This window comes from Primulina eburnea, chromosome 14 (assembly GCF_022965805.1).
Source record: "Primulina eburnea isolate SZY01 chromosome 14, ASM2296580v1, whole genome shotgun sequence".
NCBI lineage: Eukaryota > Viridiplantae > Streptophyta > Magnoliopsida > Lamiales > Gesneriaceae > Primulina > Primulina eburnea.
Genome location: NC_133114.1, coordinates 25,936,087 through 25,952,909, shown reverse-complemented (window position 1 = coordinate 25,952,909; position 16,823 = coordinate 25,936,087). Strand labels below are relative to the sequence as shown.

At 35.5% G+C, this 16,823-nt stretch overlaps 1 protein-coding gene across 1 annotated transcript; it reads left to right on the top strand.

Annotated features, from left to right (window-relative positions):
- Nucleotides 1-12,038: 12,038 nt before the first annotated feature.
- Nucleotides 12,039-16,444, top strand: LOC140812840 (uncharacterized). The gene is made up of 8 exons (XM_073171206.1): nucleotides 12,039-12,381; nucleotides 13,245-13,529; nucleotides 14,162-14,221; nucleotides 14,310-14,519; nucleotides 15,092-15,208; nucleotides 15,308-15,407; nucleotides 15,780-15,904; nucleotides 16,006-16,444. Exons 1-8 carry the CDS (start codon nucleotides 12,160-12,162, stop codon nucleotides 16,168-16,170), a joined length of 1,284 nt encoding a protein of 427 aa, XP_073027307.1. The 5' UTR covers nucleotides 12,039-12,159; the 3' UTR covers nucleotides 16,171-16,444.
- Nucleotides 16,445-16,823: the final 379 nt, after the last annotated feature.

The following is a 16,823-nucleotide window of genomic DNA, read 5'->3' as shown; positions in this document are numbered from 1 at the left end:
TCGTCCCCGAACTCATCAACAATCAATCCACCTCTATCCGAAGAAATGTATATCTAGAAGAGTTTAACATTCCAACTCATATCACTAGCCGAATCAATCCTATATTACTGGCTATACAATACCCGTATACGCCAATTGCAATTTATAACGAAGCAATACCACCTGTAGTTGCTATTCTATCTGTTTATTCCAATTAAGGACATATTCCATCTTCGGCTCCAAATACCAATCGTCAGCATCTGACATTGGTTTCTTATATCTATTCCTTCAGATAACTAGTGCTAACATCCAGTATTAGAGTTCTATCACTATCTTCCCATATCTGAACAAGACACTCCGACTACCTGTCAATATGTGAACAATCTGCCAAAGAAACAACTTATGATATAACCTACCATAAGTACCCACTTAATCGTAATCATAGTCTGATATACTCTACTTGAACTCATCATTCTAGTCAATCTGACTATTTCTTTGACAGGGATCTCTGTCATCTAGTTCTGTTTGTACATCATCTTTACAAACTACTAGATATAGATTGAACAATCTATCAATCATGATCATACCATATCCCAATCTGAAGAAAATGGCGGTAATATCATTACATCAGTCCTAGAAATGTACTTCCATTTCTATTCAGGATTATACTAAGTCGGTAATAATCTTCTGATTCCTAGCTTTCTGGCTTCTTTTGTTAGCGATCCAGACATATCAGTACCATTTTTTTTACCAATCTTACAACATAAATGGCTGTCCCAACTGCTCTCATCTGTCTCTACCAACACTATCTGTTCGAATATCATACATTCTGAACCATCTGAAGGAAAACTGAATCCCCTATGGTGCATTTCTGACACTACTTGAGACTTCAGATTCGAACTATCCGGTATAAACAAATAGTTACTAATATAAAATAATGAAAAATACCTACCTTGCATTCGGCTCTGACTATCCATATCAAAAGCTGTAACAATTCTGAAACATTCTGATATAACACGATAATCGGTCTTATACAAAACACAAATTACATAGCCGTTATACTGATCTGATCAACAAAATACAGTGCTGAACATTCTGATTACATTTCTGAACTGTTTACACTAGTCTGCATCACACACTGACTCCCAATAACATCAAATTCTGAATAGAAAGAACCTATACAGATCTAGTGAGTTTAAGAAAACTCATAACATAATAGATTCTGGCTGGCTGACTAATCTTCATACTGCCCAGATCAACTGCTATATCTTATCTGCAAATAGAATATACTCCCAACCAATATAAGATGTCTCAAATACTGATTTAGAATCATAACAATACTCAGCAGACATAAATCAACACAAAAATAAGATAATCCGAATAAAATAATCTGTCCAAATTAGATAAGAAAGTTCTGACATATCTGACATTCTGTTAATTCTGACATTCCTGATACCGCATAGTCTGAATATAAACCTGTATCAATAACTGCATTCGGATCCATACCTGACCCATTGATGTATACAATAATCACAGTTCTCGGAATATTTAACCCAATCTTCAAATATTCAATATACACAATCAAATACTGTGGATATATCCTGGAATCATAGATATAACAAGCATAATTCTTCAAAATACCCCTGAACACATAATCTGTCAATCTAGAAACAGAACTAAAATGTCTTCAAGAGAAATACACAATCCACTGTATTCTTTAGCCCATACTTAATCTGTCAATTCTTTCAATTCTTTCTGATAGAGAACCCATCTGACATCTTATCTAAGCAAACACCAGTTAACTATTATCTTACTATCAAATTTTAGACTCGATTTCAGTGGATCTACTAGATACATAAGGATGCCATCTGTTCCTTTCTGTAATAATCGAGTCCTAAACCTTACAATGTTCTAAGGACTTCTGAATCGAAAATCCTCATTGATCACCTAGATCTGGTCTTAATCTTACTATTTCTGGAACACATTCTACGATATTTCTGTACTTGTTTAGCATATACATGTCAATAATGCAATCCAAATCAGACAATTACAAGTGCATCATAATCTAATCCAGTCCCATCCTCATCTAACTGAGTATATAATATGTCACAGAAATTGCTGATATCAACATATTCCTCAACAGCCAAGGAATCAATACTACAGTATACACAGACCCAACAGATACAGCATATCTCCATACCACTCATTCACAGATACTCATAACGAATGCATTAGTATATATCAATACGTATGCAATATAATCATAAAAAATGATACCTGTTGTAACTACTGGGTCTGTTTTTCACGCATTGCCACCCGATGGTCCTGCTCCCCAGAATCTTTGGGAACCCTTCTGAGGACACACTCTAGCAAAATGCCCATGCTGTCCGCAGATATTGCATCTACCAGTCACTCCCTGGCATTGTTCGGTGGGATGTCTCCCTCCACACCTAGTGCAATAGACTCCAGTATAACTCGGACTGGAACCACTGGAACTGGAAGAACCACTGCCTAACTTCTTGAACTGTTTCTTCCGAGCTTTCAGCAAATCTTGCTTTCCATTCGTGCTGCCACGTTCAAATCTCGAAGGGGATTGTGGTGTCTGGGGTTGCTTCACACACAACCTCGTTAATTGTCGAATCAAACTCTCTTCTGCTCTCTTTGCTTTACTCAAGACATCAGCAAAGTGATAAGGTCGCTGTAAATTCATGAATGCAACTATCTCCGAATTCAATCCTCTAATGAATTGATTCACCACAGCTTCATCATCCCTAGCCATATGAGGGGCAAAACGCAACAGAGTAGAAAATTTAGCAGCATAATCATCAATATTCAATTGACCTTGACTTAAATTCTCAAACTCTGCTTTCTTGTTTTCTCGGTACGAGGCGGAGAAAAATCTTTGATAGAATTCAGTCTTGAAGACTTCCCACGTGATCACAGTACCACGTAGTGCTAATATTCTTTTGATTGTAATCCACCAACTTCTGGCAGCCTCTTGTAATTGGTGAAATACCAATTTAACTCTTTGGTCATCTGTACAATCCAGTAGATCAAACAATATCTCTATGTCCTCAACCCAGTGCTGACACGTTTCAGGCGTCTCGGTACCACTCAGAATCGGCGGCTGAAATAACTGAAATTCTGCCAACTTGGTTTCCATCGGAGTCGCTGACACATCTATCTGCGGTTCTGGTATATATGGCTGCTCATACGATGTACTGCCTGTTTCCAACATCCTTCGGGGAGGTATATCTGATTACCACAAACATTAGTAACCCAATAATACAATGCTGTGCCAATCCTTTCTGATCATGATCATCTTACTGCTGATCATGAATCCGATCTGATTCATACTCAAGAATACATAATACCCATTCACATCATATAATCAGGTAAACATGTATCTTAAAGCAGTAACACATAGTCTCATGCTAGCACACAATGTCAATCAACATTAGAATCAATCTCATGCTAGTACACACATGCAAGGAAAGAAAGAAAATTCATCTACCCCGCTCAATCTTTTCTATCTCTAGAAGATCTATCGCTAAAGAATCTATAGCTAAAGGAACTATCAGCTCTAGGAACCTTCAGCTCTAGAACCTAAGGCTCTGATACCACCTGTTGTGGGGACCCGGACGCTAATCATTTTCTTAATCATCATTGGGATTTAATTATCAATTAAGATAAAACAGGGTCTAAAAATTTTTCTTTTTAATATACAATAGCGGAAGGTAATGGAATCTAAATACTACACATATCTGTATAAAATACATTTCAGTATTAAAAGTACAATAATCTAATCTAAAGTTCCACTACTAAAGTCAAGTAATAAAACCAAGTCTACTGTAAGTCCGGAATCACCACGCTATACTCGTCTTCTCTCATCATCTTCTTGACCCTGATCCTGCCCCACCTGTTGTCATGCACACATACAAAACAAGACAACAGCCGGATAATTCCGGTGAGAACTAAATCCCAGTATAAAACATGGTAAACATGTATATACATAAAATAATTCATGAAACATGCTGTCACGACTAAAATCAAAACATTAGATTTCATAAGCTATGAAATCTAATCACAACAAGCATGCACTTCAAATCAGCTAAACATACATATAACCCATCTAAATCATAAAAACATGCTAGCACAACTGGAAGCAATAACGATGGGTCCCATGATCTAGGAGCCACATCTATATAAGCATGCAGTCCTAAATAAATCATGTCTAGACTTGACTCGATCTGAAACTCTAGGGATCCCGGGGTGAATAAGACGTCACTGGCTGTCACCTACCCTACCAATCGAGGTGCTGTACGTCTTATTCCTAGACTTCGGCCTGATCTGTATCCGCATCTACAAAGGGGCGGTGATCTTCCCCAGAGCTGAGATATCGCCGAACGTCTAGAGTCTGCCTGATCTCCAGACTGTCCTATCTTAATGCATGAATAACAATCTATAATCATAGCATAATCATATAAAAACATAACAAGAGTATAGTATGTGATTTAGTGGGCAACTCAACGCGATCTCAATTGAGTTGTTCTTCCCAAATATCACATGAATTATACCTTTGTCTTCCTGATCTGATGAAGACGACGTCTCGAAGTCGAATTTGTCCATATCTGATCTGAAATGACAATAACCAATACACTGTATCAATGTGTAGTTCAAATCACAATCTGTTCTGAACAATACCCAATTCAATACATGATCTGATCAATATCTGAACAAAATACTATCTGATCACATCATCAATATCACAAGATAACAGAAACCAATACTGAATCTGATCAATCTGCACTAACTGATGTTTCAACGGCATAACAATACAGTCTTGTAACCCCGTCAGTCTTAACATCATAATTATAATACCAGAATTCCTAATAAATTTCGGTACAATCTATAACTTCAGTATCTGTACATTGTAAAATGAATAACAGCATAATTCTGATAGCAATCTCAATCAAATCAACTCTACAATTCATAACAATTCCATAAACAATCTGTTTCTAAATCTGACTTCGATTCTACAATATCTACGGTAGCAGAAACACCATATCTGAATCATATGTAATTCTGACAATATCATAAAATCAAATCTTGTCTAAACGTAATAAAACTTACGTCCAATCGTAGCCTGCGTTGATACGAACACAGTATCGAAGTCGGATTTCAATTCAGATATACGGTTCGCACACAAATCGATTTACAAACTCACGAAGGCAAGTATTCCCCAAACCTCTCGATTTTCTCTGAAGAATGAAGAAGATTTCGAGTTTTACGCATATATATATCATGCATGTAACTCGTACGTGTCATATCCAAAAATTGCCACAAAACGACTCGCGCATATGCGCGCTCATTCTCGCGCATATACGCGAGACTCTCGGCCTCGACAATCGCTGCTGGTCCTCGCGCGCATATGCGCGTTATCACATCGCGCATGTGCGCTCCGTCTCGCGCATGTGCGCGCACCCCTATCGCTCATGTGCGCGAGACTTTCTGCTCGGCACTAATGATTCTCGCGCATATGCGCCCACTCGCCCGCGCATATGCGCCCATGGTGCTGGGCGCTACGCGCATATGCGCGAAGTCCGTTCGCGCATGTGCGCGCATGGCTCGGCCGCCTCCGCGCATGTGCGCGACTTCATCCGCGCATGTGCGCGAAAGGTGCTGCCCATCTCGTGCTAGACTCGCGCACCTCCACGCGCATGTGCGCCCTCTCACTTCTTGCACACACATTTCACACCTTTATCAGGTGTTCTAGTCCGATCCGTTCCGTCTAAAATCATCTCGATTAACTCTATAATTCATTTCAGATTAATCCCCGATTACAGTAATCATATCCAAATCATTTCTGATTACGGTAATTAAATTCTCGGGCATTACAAGTTTGCTTTATGCTTTTGGTAAAATAGCGACGGTGATTGCAAAACCGTCTATACTTCAAGGTTAATAATATTACCGTCGTAATTAGCGACGGTGTTACCAAAACCAGTCGCAAACTGTCTATAAAAATACTCTCTTTTCATTTCATCTACACCACTTAAAATTTTTTTCTCTTACACGATTTTAGTTTCGACTTAGGGTAAACTTTTTCGCTTTAATTTTTTGTAAATTTTTAAGTGTTAGTTAAGATCATTAATATTGTTAGCATAGTCTGATTCTAGGTTTTTTTTAAAATTATTAAAATTAATTTTTTTTATTTTATGAAAATATTAAACCGTCGCTAAGTAGCGACGAAGTTTTGAAAATCCGTCGCTAATTAGCAACGGTTTTATAAAAACCGTCGCTAATGTCAAGTCAACGTTAACTTTAACATCAGGATAACGTTAAGGACCAATTCGGGAATATTTTGAAAACATGAAGGATTAATTAAGCAGTCAAAAATCATGAAGGACTGAAATGGGAAAAGCGGTTAACGAGAAGGACGAAAATGAGTATTATCCCGAAATTTATTCTATAAAATTAAAACAAAGCAAAGACACAATATTTGAATTCATAAGAATAAAATTTAAGGAGGAATAAGAAAATCTCAGTGTGGTCAACGTGATTCCTATTTTGAAATTGTCTTCATCCCCCCTCTCAAATTCTCAATTCCTTCTTCCTCAACGTTCTTAAGAGAAATTTGTCTGTTGCATAGTTTTCTGTTCTCTTCATTATCTGCTTCCTCCCTTCTATTCTCTCTCCTTTTCTGACATGTCTGCCTAGCCTTATGTTCTCACGCCCTTGTTCTGTTCTCACGCCTTAGCCTCCTCTCCAGTCTTCTCTCCTTTTTCACGCTTTTTTCATGTCTTTTTTTTTTTTTTATCTTCACTTCATGGCCTAATCCTCCAAATCTTTAAAGCTCGTGTTAAGTTCAAAAATTGTTGAGATTTTATTTTTCAAATGTGAGCTTCCTCTCTATCAAGATCTTCACAGATTTTTTTCCAAAGCTTTAATATTCTCAAGAAAATAACTTTTGGTATTTTGTTGCATTTGAAATCTTGTACAATCATCTTCTCTTTCAAGTTAAGCCTTTTTCCTCTTTTATTCAAATCTATAATTATTATAAAATTAATTCAGATAAACACAAAATAATAGACAAAAATAGTAGATAATCACAAATAAAATTCCTAAAATCTCCATAAGATTTGGGTTAATCACTCACATAAAGATTCGTAAGATCATCTCACAAAATATCTATTATTGTTCAAGTAGCACTAGTGTCTTTCTAATACTAATATTATTAATAATTATTAAACCTTGAGTTTCTAAATCATTTGAATGCATCTTATTTCATTTGAATGAATAGCCTAAATGGATGTCAAAGTCGTAAGCATGTATCCGAGAATTTTGGATGCAAAAAGCAAATAAAATAAATTTTGTATTCATGTTTTTTTCAAGAAAAAAAAAGGTCAATACATAAAATGCATAGATAATCTGAATTGTGAGTTTCAGTTTCCTTTGGTTTTGAGTGGTGTAATTTTTTACTTACTAGTATACTTTTCTTTCTCTTCTTTTACAAGAAAATGACGCAGATCATTGTTATGTTCCGATGTCTCATATTTATTCCCCTCGACAGTTTTTGTTTGTCCTGAAAAGGACCACCTCTATTATTGTATCTTAGGTAATCTCCAACCCAAAATTCTATTTTAAAATAGTGCAGTTTCTGCACCAAATACAATATTCATATCCAACACATCTACTTCAAATCTTACTCTAAAAAAGAATATTCTCATATTCGATTTATTTAATTTTTTCTTATTAGTTATTAAATGTGTATTTTTAAAATTTAGTGATATAATTATAGGTACATTTTATGTTTGATATAAATATTATATTATTAATAATTAGGATAATATTATTAAAATGATTAATATAATTATTATAAATATATTATTTAAATCTGTGTTATACGAATTGAAACAAAAATAATTAAAATTGGTGAAATAGATGAGTTTGGACTGGTATATGAGTTTTGGAGTGGTAGATGAGTTTTGACTGGTAGATATGTTTGGACTGGTAGATCAGTTTTGACTGGCAGATGAGTTTGGACTGATAGATGATGTTGGGTGCAATAATTGTCCGTGCTTGATTGAGCGATCGAACCGTGGTGCTTGAGCTGCTGTGCGGTTTAAAAGATTTGAGTTGCACCATTTTCACTAGCTATAGCTTTTGGTAAAACGGCAAGCGTTCGGTCCTACAATTGGTATCAGAGCCAAGGTCACAGGCTCGATTCCCATTGATTGCAAAGAGTGCAATTATTGGGAGGGAGATTGTTGGGTGCAATAATTGTCTCTGCTTGGTTGAGTAATTGAACCGTGGTGCTTGAGCTGGTGTGCGGTTTAAAAGATTTGAGTTGAACCATTACCATTAGTTATAGAGTTTGGTAAAGCGACAAGCACTCGGTCCTACAGATGAGTTTGACCTGGAATTAACTGTGTGCTTGAATGTTTAAATATTATTCAATAAATTTGTGTGTTAGATGTTTAATTATAAAATATTTTAAAATCTATTTATAAATTTTTATAATATTTCAATTTTTATGATTAAATATCTAATTATTAAAATAATATAATGATATCATAATATTATATAAATAATATTTATAATTTTTAATATAAATATTTATAATTTTTTTAAAAAGGCTTTCCTCTACGGCAAATTGGTGCCGAAGGAAATGGAGTTGCGCTATTTTGCAAATAGCACAGCCCCGTTGGAGAATATCTCTGCGCCAAACATCATTTTGGTGCAAAGGTTGGAGACGCTCTTACTTTGGCAGTCTTTCTTTGCATATTAGGGTACATAATGAATTATTAATGCTGCAACTTTTGGGTCATTCGAGGCTCGTTTACCTATGTATATTCCAATTCTTCGTTATACAAAATACAAGTGATAAATAAGGAAACATGTTTTTTCATGCAGGTCCACACATTTATTAAATTAATATGGAGTATGTGCGATACGTTGTTATACACATTGACATTGATTATATATAATATGAATTAAATATATATAAAAAAAATTAAAAATTCAATTTCAAAAACTTGTATTATTAACAAATGATATTAAACAAAACACATAAAATAATATTGATTGAAACAAACTCAAAAAAATGTTATCCATCCACAGATATACACAGTGGCGTATTCACCATATGACCAGGAGGGGCCACGGCCCCCCCAATTTTTTTTAAAAAATTATTACTATATAATATATATTTTATTATTTAGTATATATATAATTTGACCTACAAAAAATTATCCACAGAAACACACATGCGCGCGCGCGCTCGTCTCGTCTCGTCTCGGTGCGGTGCGGTGTTTGACCAAAGTTAATCTTTTTAGACCAAATTTATTTGGAAATTAGATTTTAGCTCAACAAGAATGCACAACAGTGTGCATCGTGCACGCACTCGGGCAGAACTGGGCGCGCGGTGGCGCCACATCCCGCGCGGATGCGCGCATGTCACTGGAATTCGAGCATCTGGCCAGAACAGGGCGCGCGGCCGCTCAGCTTCTCGCGCGGGCGCGCGCCCTACTGTGCGTATGCTGCACATTTACAGTGTGTACACGCGCGGCCGGCGCGAGCAGCGTGTTTCCGAGAATCATGCGCGACCCTTGGTTTCAAAGCACCTGTTCGTGGCTTCCTTTGAGTCAAACAATGTGTTCTTTGGCTAGAATGGTGGCTCCTCAATGCACCCAGTCTGGAGAGACATGTCTCCTCAACACATCCAATGATCACCTATAAATGATCCATCCCACCATTGTCCAAGGCTGCTGAATTTTTGCATCTTCTCTTCTCATATTGTTGTACTATTTTCGAAAAATACTTGAGAGCTCTTGCATATAATTGTTTGCTGATTTCGAGATTTGAAGTGCTGCAAATTCTCGACGTGAAGTCGTTGTATCTTGGGGACGATTGCCTGCGACGTATAGCACTATATACGGGCAATTTCGTCTTGCGGAGAAAGGATCATCCTTGCCTCGACTTGATCTTTTTGCTGCTATCTGTTCGTGATTCAAGACCAGTTTCAGATTCGACGAGAAGAGGTAACAACAATAACCTCATCGTATATGAGTCATAGTTCAGAAATCCTTTCACATATCCAATCGAATCCTAACAATGTTTGAACATAGAATTTGACCAATCATTAAGGAACATATGTTATTTTTTTATTACAACACACGCGGGAGGGGGATCGAACCTAGGGAGAGGAGCCAGCTAATCTGGCGGAGTGAGACCACTGGGCTATAAGACCGGTTTCTTAAGGAACATATGTTGTAAACAAAGAACTCATGCTCGAACGCGACTTTCAATAATCGAAACAATTCATATATGTCTTGATAAATGTACATCAATTTCAAAATTTATGTATATATCCGTTGAAGTTTCGAATTCTCAGAGAATCTCAAACAAACTTGAAAACTTATCCCATACAATATCAAATATCTAAAAATAGATAATTATCAAGTTGGAAATTTGCGGGTTTTACAAATGTGGCTTTCAAAACATCCATCAATGAGACCCTTACATTTACTAGAATCTCATCAATCTTAATTAAACAGTATAAGGTTTTTACATATTAAATTCCACAATTAAATATAAATCTTGAGTCGAATCACTTATTCAATTCAATTAAGTAGATAATATATGATTGTTATTTAATTATGTAAGAATTTTAACAATATATGCGAAGGGCGAAATCTTATGTACGTGATTGCAATAACTTTATGATGTGCATAATTACATTAATAATATTTATATACGTAAAATATATAGTTAAATAATTCCGTGAACTATTTCGTTTTTTTTTTTAAAATTTGTGTGAAACTGTCTCACAGGTAGGATGGATATGGTACAGTATACCGTACCGAACTACTGTACCGTATACCGTACCGAAAATATCGGTATGGTATTTTTCCATACCGATACCGGAAATTCGGTATATTGCACATTCGGTATGAAAAAAATTTATACCGGTACCGTACCGACACCGAAAATTTTGTCGGTATACCGAAAATGTTTTCGACATTTTTCGGTATACCGAACTTAAATTTAAAAAAATAATAATAAAAAATTATTTTCGGTATTTCGGTATATACCGAAAAAAATATTCCGTACTGATACCGAAAATTTCGGTACGGTATGACCGTACCGAAATTTTTGGTATACCGATTTTTGCGGTAAGTTCGGTATTTTTTTGGGTACGATTTTTCGGTATTTTGGTATTTCGGTATTTTTTCCCACCCCTACTCACATGTCGTATTTTGTGAGACAGATTCTTATTTGAGTCATTCATGAAAATTTATTACTTTTTATGCTAAAAGTGTTACTTTTTAGAGTGAGTCTCATGTGAGACCGTCTCACGGATCCTAATCTGTGAGACGGATCAACTGTACCAATGTTCACAATAAAAAGTAATACTCTTAAGATAAAAAGTAATATTTTTTCATGGATGACCCAAATAAAGATCCATCTCACAAAATACGACTCGTGAGACCGTCTCACACAAGTTTTTGCCCACTTTTTATTGTGAATATCGGTAAGATTGACCTGTCTCATAGATAAAGATTCGTGAGACCGTCTCATAAGAGACATACTCTTCGTTATACTCAAATTGAGTTAAAAAAATATTTATATTATCTTTATATTTTAAATCATCTCAGCCAAACAGCGTCAAAATTATTGTTTCTATATGATATCTAATTTTAGGAATACTTATCCCAAAAAAGTACGTTATATTATTTTTATAATAATTTAGAAATTGACATAGCATTTTTTTTACAACAATTAAATCAATAAGGAATTAAAAACACACAAATTTGAAAATTAAATATTAATTTATTTCTTACTATTGTTATTATTTAACTATTTATTTTCATTGAATTGACAATATTAATATTTTTAATTTACATTTACGATTATTATCATACTAAATTATTTCTATTTTATCAATATTATTTCTTAATGTATTTTTTATTATAACTTTTTAAAAAATAATGATAAAAAATTTAAAATGGATGTCGAATCAGCTTATATTTATATTCTATTATATTAAAAAAAAATCAGATATTTTATATTCACAACAATGGCGATTCCAACTTCCACCTTGCAACCGGGATACTTCCATTTTCGAGCAGATAGAATAAATTTGTTTGCTGTTTCTTTGGAATTCATCTGTTGATTATGGCGTTTGCGTGGATTTCCCCGAATACCTTTACTGCGTTCTCATCATCATCTAATGATCGTATTGATCTTTGGAAGATTCCGAAATTCCGGGTGCATCCTTCTTCAGCTGGAATTTTGAATTGCAGCTGCAAATGTGAATCGAATTCATCGGATAATGGGTTGAAATTTGTGCTCCACGATGCTCTTGATTCTTCTGGCATCGATACAACTCATGCTCGGGTAGGTTATTCTTTTGATTGTTAGCTTTATGTGATTTCAAGATTTTTGTTTGGTTGAAGTTGTTAGATTTTGTTAGAGGTGAAATTAGCATTTACATGATTATACACATTAAATCATCTAGGTTAGTGAGCCGTGTGATTGCGTTTACATAATTAAATACAATAAATCATTTTTTTTGTCGTTGAAATACGGTGTTTATTTAATAATTTATCCCTCTTTTGAATATCTCATCACTTCAGTAAAAATGTCGACTTGACTATTTTTTTTGGAAGTATGATAAAATGATGTGAACTTAGTTGCTACAGTTTACAATTATTTTTAATCTATCAAATCATATGACATGAATTTAGATATGAGAATATGCTCAAAAAAAAGGGAGAGAAACCATGTCCATAAAATTTCACATTATTAGTCTATGACTGCCTTTTGGAGACGTATATTTAACAGGTGAGTAAGTTGTTAAAAAGAAAGAAGATAAGTGAGGATTTCTTCTGTACCCATAGGTTGCATGAGCTAATCTTGATGGAGACTGGGCGTAAACCATCTTGGGCCATGTACATTATTTCCTCCAGATTATCTTCACTCTTCAATGAGAACTACATTGATCTTTGATCACCAATAACTTTGTTCAACATATGACTTTCATTTATGGTTTGAAATACTGTGGTCAAAAGGCTTCATCAACATTATTGAAAGGCGTGTTTTCTCGAGTTTGATATGTTTTGTTGGTAAAATTAGTAAGAATTTAAATCTGTTCCTTTGCTAGTTCTAAACATAGAATATTTTAGCTCAACAATGGATTTTCCTCCTAGAATGTATTTTAATGTTTGGAAGAAGATTTAAATGTTTTATCTGTTGAACAGGCAGCAAGGGAAGGTTTCTGCTCACAGATTCAAAAACTATCTGATATCGAGAGAGAGACAAGTACAAGAGTAAATGAAGATGTTGATTTGGGAAGAGCTGCTCTGCATATAGCCGCTGAGGATGACTCCCTTATATCACACTCTTCTGTTCCTCTTCCAGTTGACGATTTTCTTTTTAGGTTGGACAGTCTTGCCGTGGAATATTGCTCTCGTTACGGCTCTTCTCTTAGATCCTCCCCTGAGGATTTTCTGGAGTGTTTAAATAGATACTTATATGTGAACAAAGTGAGTCCGATTTCTTTCCACTTTATCAGCAATATTTCGTGAATATTATGTTTATGTGCCTATTTTATGTGGACAGTTAATAACTATGCTAAGGTCAAAAGCTGATTCTTTGTTATCCTTAGCTGTTAAAAGCTTCTCTTTTCATCTATGCTATCCTTTATTTGGAGAGAGGTGTTACTTGTTAGTTTAAAATACAAGTACTGAATTGATTTAAGAAGTCAGGCATGCTGCATCATCTACAGTGTTTACTTTAAAATTTTAGAGAAAACAGGTAAAGGTTTCTGATATAATTCTTGGAAGGCATTATGCAAAGAAGAATATATATTAATGCTGAGGGTTTTAGTTCAGCTTGGAGAAAAAATGGCTATCCCGTTAAAATGTTTGCTAGTGCAGTGCTTGAATATTCACCCGTATGTGTTTTGAAAAAATAAAATATCATCGATGCTTGAACTCTTGTTGTTTACTATTATTGTTCAAGAGTTGGTCTTGATACACCCTGAGAAGGAACATGGCTCTCTCCTTCTCGGTCTTGGGAATCATCTTGTTCTTTTTCATGGCACTAATTAGCTCCATAGTTTTCTTGCTGCTATTAGAATTTACCTCTGAGTGCAACTTTGGTTTTTGATTTTCAGGCTTTTCGAAGATCAAGTGCGAGAAATCAGGTGGAGCAGCGTGCTCTTTATCTGAATTCAGTATGTGTCTCTGTCATGGTTACTTTTGTTGTAAATGAGATAAATAGTTTATGACTCTATATTATGTACTGATTGTTTTGGCCGCCAGGTATTGACACATCGTTCGGGTTCTGTTCCAATGCTCTCTCTTATTTACTCGGAGATTCTAAAGATGCTTCGTTTATGGGGAGTCCTAAATTTTGATGTGGAAATTTTCTTCCCACATGATTCTTATGGTTCTCCCAGTTGTTATCACAAACAAGAAAGCAAAGAATCAGATCAGCCAGATGTTATGGCATCACAAGCTTTACTGGTGGAGGTAATATTTCTTGCTTTCCACTACATTTTGTGGCATGCCTGTCCTACTTTGTCGTTGATGTATATATTTGCTTCTTCAACATGCACTGGACATCTTTTAGACATGGCTTACCTTTCCATTTGTGTATTACTTTTCAGTCTGATGGCTTTAGTCATCTATAACCACCAATCTAATTGTTCATTATATCTCATGAAATTTGTTGGAGCAGGTTTGAAATTTATGACTAATAAATGTGTAATGCGCTTTCTTATAGCTTCCATGAATTTAATGCAACCCTGCTATAATAAAATTGAAATGCCTGGTGATCCTGAGTTTGACTTATTTGGTCTATTCGAGCCAACTTAATAAGTTCTGCATTAAATCAGTGCAATTTTGTTTTTCTGAGTGGATTACGATAATAGTTGTGAGATTTGGATTAGATACATTTGAACTGCATCAAAAGTCTACTTGGGGTTTATAAAGTTTTCTTATCTCTGAAAAACATGTGATACTCAAATTTATTTCAATTAACTTTGCACCTTTACTTGCCCATATTTATTTTGTTGATTATCTGGTAACGTGGACTATCACAGATATTGCAAGATTTGAAGCATGCTTTCTGGCCATTTCAGCTTGATCATGCTAGAAGTCTATTCCTAAGGGCAGCATATGCTGCTCATTGTTACAACGGATCCAGCGAAAATAAAGAAGGTACTGATCTGTAGTTTCTCAAGACCGATTCAAATTTTCTCACCCTCCAACGTTTCGGATCGTCTTTTTGAAAATTGAGCCTGTTTCTTTGTTTGATCAGTGCGTTGGAGCTTGCATCTGCCAAGGCTGCTAGGCATAGGCTGCAACGAGGTGTTTGGACCAGCGTTCGGTTTGGGGATATACGCCGTGCTCTGTCAGGTTTGTAGATAACTTGGAGTTCAGTCTCTGTCCTTTCGATTGGTTGCAATATTCAATATTAGCACACAGACTACGTTGAACTCGATGTTTTTGTATAATTCTGGTATATGTCTACTAGATTAGGAGAATTCAGAACAGCCTATAGAGTGTGAATATTAAAAATGGCGGTTTACTCAATTGGAACTGAAATCCGAAGTCTTAGCGTGATTACTTTCCGAAGAAAACATAATCAACAATTTGGCTTTGCAGTTCTTTTTGTTTTCTTCCATTATTGCACTGTTAGTGTATTATAATTATTTCAAGGTTCAAGGTTGGTTCCATGCTTGTGGCGGATTTCTAATTTTTTGTTCTCATTAAATGTGTTTTTAACAGCATGTGAACGTCTCATCTTACTCCAAATTGATCCAAAAGAACTAAGAGACTATGCTGCTCTGTTGTACCATTGTGGATTCTATGTCGAGTCACTTCAGTACCTTAAGCTCTACCAAGATAAAAAGGTATATATACACACGTGTGGGAGAGTGTATATATAAATGTAGTACATAACACTGGAATCAGTCCCTTTCGATTTTACTGATAAATCATAAATGTATTGTAGGAATCTCCAACCTTTGATTTGAAATCCCGGTTAGCCAGCAACTTGGAGGAAGACGAAGCTGTCGAGAAATTAATAATTCGTCTGAACCTGATATTGATGGAGGAAGGTTGGTGTAGGCAGTCAGATAACAGAAGTGCCCTTTTCAACAATACTGAGCCATGGTAATTTTTATGTCATGCCTGATATTTTCCCTTCATTTTGGATGGGGAAAATGTGCGAAGAAGATTAAATATCTGTACAAATGTAAAATGATTGTAAATAGTAGACTTCCTTTAGGATCTCAAGCCTAAAATGTTACTAAATTTAATTTCAAGAAATGCACCTAGATTAGAAATGTAGGTTGCACAAGGATTTGCACATGAAAGCAAGGTTATGCTTTGACCGTATTTGTTTTTTGGTCACTGTTCTATGCTTATTTGGCGATTTGATCTATTGATATTACACCATTATCCAAACTAGCACAAGTGCACATGCATTATGCAATGCACAATATATGAATACTATCTTGAGAATTAGCACCAGTATCGAGCCTTGAGAATTTGTGCTACTAGGGAGGAATGATTCTAGATAATTCTCCAAATTTGTTTGGCAAAGCAAAACTTTATTAAATACGGCAAGATTCCTGAACCCCATACCCCAATGTTCTTTGGTTGGTATAGGAATTCCCAAGTTGTCCAACGCATTTTCTCTCTCTTGTTATCCATACCCCACCAAAAGTTAGCACACTCCCTTTCAATAGATATGCACATGTTACCTTTGGAACGTGGAAGCACGGCATTGCACAAGTCGGGATTCCCTGTAGCACTGATTTGATCTGG